The following is a 5,756-nucleotide window of genomic DNA, read 5'->3' on the forward strand; positions in this document are numbered from 1 at the left end:
AGATCTCAGTCCAATAGAGCACCTTTGGGATGTGCTGGAACGGGAGATTCTCATCATGGATGTGCATCCGACAAATCTGCAGCAACTGTGTGATGTCATCATGTCAGTATGGACCAAAATCTCTGAGGAATGTTTCCAGCACCTTGTTGAATCTATGCCACCAAGAATTAACAAGAGGGTCCAACCTGGTACCAGCAAGGTGTACCTAATAAAGTGGCCGGTGAGTGCAATCACCCATTGAGGACAGTGCAGACAGCAACCTACATCAGTTTAATTACACAGCATTCTGCTTTAAGACCCCATAAACCAACCAGTACTCATGCTTGCTGTGTGTCTGTGTAGTGTAATCTATTACAGATGTACTTAGGAATATACACCATCAACTAAGCTAATAAACTATTTAAACCTGATTTATTACACATAGAGTTATGAAACGCTGTTTAATTTTACCGTAACTGACCTCATTAATGAGGAAGAACAAATTAAACTGGACACCATCAGCCAATTCTATGCTAGCTGCTAACATGTCTCGGTGACGACTGTTTCCCTTACGTATCCATCTTACGTAATCCAGAAAATGTTCAGTCACACTATTATTTTGTTTACATGTATTTATCACTTCTAACAAGCTTCCACTAACTAGATAATGTCTCTAACAAACGTTAGCCCTGATTTGTACCGCTATCTGTTCTGGTGCGAAAACGCGACACCAAATCCCGTTCAGAAAGTTAACAATTTACTGTTTATTTGAAGCATGGCGCATAAATGCCGAATGAAGATGTTTTTAAAAGCTTATATACTCCATTACACACAACAAGAGAGCATTCGGCATACATGTTATTCGACCTGCAGCGATATTTTCCAACATAACATCTGTTTTATGCTTCCTCTGTCGCCACCCTCCACGGTTAACGTTTGTAGTGGACTCAAATGAAAGGCGGGGTCATAAGTTACAAGTCGAAATATTAAACACAAAATTGCTTTATGATATACTACATTCACGCCGAACTGCAGATAAGATCCTAGTTATTTGTTTGAGGTGTAAAAAAAGTAACGTGTGAGAGGTCAGTTTTTGCCAATAAGCATATCTTTCTTAAATTAGTAGGTTTTTGAACGGAGGCTTGTAGCATAAGGCTAGCACCCGGAGATGGAAGTGTCGCAGCTAGCTACAACTTCAAACAACACGCTGCGGGCACAGTGCAACATGCAAAGTGGCGTCCTGTGGTAGATACACATTTCCCTCGATCCCTATTTAGATAAAAGAGAAAAATGTTTCACCTGGACGAGCTGTCATGGCACGGGATGGGAGGTCTCATGAGCGTCACCGTCGTCTGCTTTGTTTACTTCCTGTATCATGACGTATGTTCGAACACCTCTCAGTGGCTGCTGGTGCTCTGTAGGTTGTCAGAAAAAGTAAAACAGGACAAATGTGATCTAAAACACTGAATTTATGTCACTTTAAAAAGATAGACGAATAAAACACGGATTGTTTTGTTGTCATTCAGCAACTACAGCTCCCATGGGACTTTGCCAGCAGCTAAGACTCATGGGATATGTTGTTTTATGACGATATGGTATGCTTTTTGCTTTCTGTGCATGCAGTACATATTGTTCTGTTGATAAAGGGGAGAGAAAAAGAAAAGCTGTAAAGCAGATGAACAGGCTTCAGGGACTCTGACTTGTCACACACAGATGTCACATTATTATTTGGCAGCTTCACCTTGCAGTCATCGCTGGAACTAAGTCATCATTAAGGACTGTTCGTTACTTATCAGAGGAAAGGGATTTTTCTTTTTTTTTTGTTAGTTTTTTTTTCTTTCAGACACTCCCCGAAGCTACAAATATTTTTCCCTGTGCCCCTTCTAATGCTGTGACTTTTCCAGGTTTTCCATAACCTTAGGAACCCTGAAAAGTTGAAGACAAAATCCTAACTAAGCAATAACCCAAATTAAACTTTGGCATTTACTTAGGTCCTGTTTATACGACAATGATTTCAACGGGTTGAAAACAGGTTCCAGAGTGCAGTTTTTTTGGAAACAGCACCGTCTCCGTTGTCATGTAAACTTGCAATATGCAGTTCCTCTGAAAACGGAGGCATGTGCGAGAAAGTCGACCATCACAACAACAATGGTGGACTCTCGAGTTCTGTTTGTGCTTCTCACTCAGTTGAATTTCTCCAGCAAAGTGTAGATTTACTGTACTTACCAGGTGCGTATTGTTTCATTACAAAGTCACACCACCAACTACTGGCCTGGCATGTATACGACAGTATTTTTGCAGATCCTTGTGCACGGTGATTGTTATGAAATCGTTGTCGTCCGAACGCGGAACTTTTTTCAAAACAAAAATGAGAAACGATTCCATTTTCAGTGGATTGTTTTTTCGTGTAAACATGGCCTTAAGTGTTATTGTATGACTTGGGGGAATCCAAACTAATCCTTTTAATTAAGTGATAAAAGCAGCAGTACGCCAACAGTTCCAGAGTTCAGCGTGCCAAAATGTTTTTGTCAATGGAGTCTGGTGGCTTTGACGAAAGCATAGATGGGGAACTGAAGTTGTTAACAGCTTTACCATCAGAACAGACTGTCTGATGGAAAAGTAAAACAGTGAAAATACTCTCAATACATCGCACACTTGAACTGCTATTAATTTTTTTAGGTGGGGCTTCTTTAGATGATTAAAACACATCTACCGTATGTAATGCACTGTTTATGGATAAGTACCCCAAACAACCCCACTTGAAAAGATCCAAACTCACCCTTTAAAGCCCAGTGGTTATGTCAGAAAAGACGCTAGCACCTAAGGGATCTGATCCTAAGAAACCAAGATGACTGGGCTAAAAGCAACTCGGCTGCACCAACATTCACTGGGATTACCTCATCATTTGAAAAACATGTGCCAACAGAATAATAAAAAAATGCACATAATAATCCTAAATCACAGCAAAATCCTGCACACACTGTAGTGGCTTTAAAATGCGGAAATCCTGTAAAAGTCAGATGAAAGCTGTTCGAAACTAAAAGTGTAGTAAATTAGCACTGAGGGTTGTGACTGCTCTTTGCAAGTAATGCCAATGTTATATTCTGTTAGTTATTAGTTACTAGATTTAGTCAGGTTTGTGACAAGATGTCATGTCACTGTTATTTTGGTTACATATTTCTCGGCCTATGCCCGCCCTCTGTGTCTCCAGTACGCGAGCAGTCTCTCATATACTGTTACAAGATTCATGGGCTCATGGAGTGAACTTCAGCTCACCATAATCTCACTGGTTGAGGAAAATTGGAGCTTAAGAATAAGACCCATTCAAAAGGATGGGATCTTTTAAGTCAAATGATTTGCCATATAACCATCCACCAGTGGTTCGGTGAATTGCCTCTTTTCAGCAGTCCAAATATGTTTCCTTTTGTTCCATCATAGGTTGAGACTATTTGCTTTTACCTCAGTGAGGAGGTGAGGTTGACTTTGTTGCTAGGTTTGATGCTTTCTTTTAACAGATGTGATTGGTTGTCACAGACACGCCCCTTTGTGAGCCTGTAGTGATGGGCAAAGCAGTTCTTAAGATGTTACTGAATCACTAGAATCAGTTCATTAAAAAGATTTGTTCAAAAGATTCGTTCACCGAATCGTTCAGTGCTTGGCGGGAGGAGCCCTGACTGTGTACTGCGTAGTCTGACTCACTGAACTGATACACGGCTGAGCTGCTGCCGCGTCTGCCCTGCACTGGTGAGTCTCATTACTGGCCAGCCTGACATTTTAAGTTTGTTTATCTGGAAACTAAGTCTGTTAAAACAATGGGGAGGTGTGTGATTGTGTTCATGTGGCTTGACTCCTGGCTACATTAGCCGTTAGCTTGGAGAAAACGGTCCCTATGAAAGTGTATGGCTGAGAAGAAATTATTTGAATCACACAGGGATCGGGGTTACGTCGTTCACCGAGTGATTCATTCACCGAGTGATTCGTCACGCGGTAGGCAGTCCCTCCCTGCACCCTGGCTGCCTAACGATTCATGAGTGATTCATCGTTCGCACGGACTGAATCGGCAGTTCCACTCCCCGCCTGCACGCTCGCTGCTGAGCTCAACTGAACTGAGAAATGAACGAATAAGTTCCGGAAGTGATTCAGTTCAGTACGTTCACTCAACAGATTTGTTCTTTTGAACGATTCGTTCGCGAACGACACAACACTACTGTAAGGTGTGGACACCCAGTGGAAATGAAATGAACTGCTGACTGTGATCACTCTGCTGATGGAAGATTGAGACAGACTCAAGTCATCACTGCTGCATTTTTCCAGTTTTCCAAATATCTCAGTGTTGTGATCATTTTGTTTCTGGCGTTATAGCGTTAGGTGTGAAATGTGTGTGCGTATCCCTAATGAGACTGACCACACATATTACACCTGCATGACCTATTTACTCACTGTCATCCAGTGTTTGGAGAATATACTTTGTCTTTCTGTCATTTTCTCCTCTTATTAAGACACTCTTAACCTTCTTACAAGTCCTCCTCCCTACTCCTAACAGCTTTATCAGTTTTAACTTATCTTTATAAGGAACTAGTCTTAACTTTAAGGGGAACTTCTAAGAAAACGTCACAAAAATTTCGTCACTAGGAGTGACTGTTAGCCATAGGGAGCTTTGTGAATACAGCCCTGGAGTCAACTCTAAAGCTCACAGCTAAACACACTGTGTTGTACATGCTGTAACTCTTTGCATTACTGACTGAGTGCAGATTATACAGTGTGTGAATTAAAGAGCTTTAGATGTGCTGGTAGACAGAACTGAATCCTTCTGACTGCAGGTATTTTTGAGAGCATGTTGAATGCTAACAAAAGAAACATATCTCAGCTTGGAGCAAAAATAATCTACTCTAATAAAGAAGCTGCTGTGGTGGAAAAATAACAAACATACTAATCACATGCATGGGATCTCAGCTCACTATGTTCTCACTGGCCGAGAAAAATTAGAATTTAAGTGTAAGACCCATTCAAAAGGATGGGATCTTTTAAGTCAAATGATTTGCCATGTAACCATCTACCAGTCGTTCTTTACTGTGCAATCCAAATATGTTTCCTGTTGTACCATCATAGGTAGAGACATATTTGGTGCTCAATTCTTCATTGCATTTTTATTTCCCAGAACCGATGGCATGTCATACCCTGACCTATAAAGCCACAAAGGAAACTAAAGTGGCACAACAAAGCGTGGCAACGTCTTCTCACTGAAACTGCAAAGCATGTGAATTACCTTCTGCAGTATTCATCTTACAAAAGTGTCTCTCAACTTGTCTTTGTTGACTTTTGGGCCTTAAAAGCAACTGTGATGCTGCCAAAACCTTGAACTCAAAGAATATCACAAAACAGAAATTAATGAAACACCCAGTCTATCTTGAAGGAATAATTCAATGCTTATTTTTTGAGAGAAAACTAAGGAGATACCGCTCTTGTGTCTGTGTGCTACATACAGAGCTGGAGTCAGGAGATGATTAGTTTAGCTTAGCTTAGCATAAACTCTGGAGGCAAGCTCAAACAGCAACGTTCAAACAAGGTCCTGCCGGCAACTCTAAAGCTCACAGCTAAACACACTGTATTCTACATGGTGTAACTCTTTGCCTTACTGACTGAGTGCAGATTATACAGTGTGTGAATTAAAGAGCTTTTAGTAGTAGACAGAGTTTTGAACTTTGGACAAAGCCAGGCCCGCTGTGTCACACTGCTTCCACTGTTTATGCTTCGCTAAGCTGAACGTCTCCCTGCTC

General features: G+C 41.1%; 1 protein-coding gene across 1 annotated transcript in view; it reads right to left on the reverse strand.

The window, feature by feature from the left end:
- The window catches only part of snx19b (sorting nexin 19b), a 50,459-nt gene extending 49,103 nt beyond the window's left edge, over positions 1–1,356 (reverse strand). Inside the window, 2 exon segments of the mRNA XM_050056755.1 lie at positions 1,279–1,323; positions 1,325–1,356. Of these exon segments, the coding sequence (XP_049912712.1) occupies positions 1,279–1,323; positions 1,325–1,356 (77 nt within the window).
- Between the last annotated feature and the right edge of the window lie 4,400 nt (positions 1,357–5,756).

This window comes from Epinephelus moara, chromosome 2 (assembly GCF_006386435.1).
Source record: "Epinephelus moara isolate mb chromosome 2, YSFRI_EMoa_1.0, whole genome shotgun sequence".
Lineage (NCBI taxonomy): Eukaryota > Metazoa > Chordata > Actinopteri > Perciformes > Serranidae > Epinephelus > Epinephelus moara.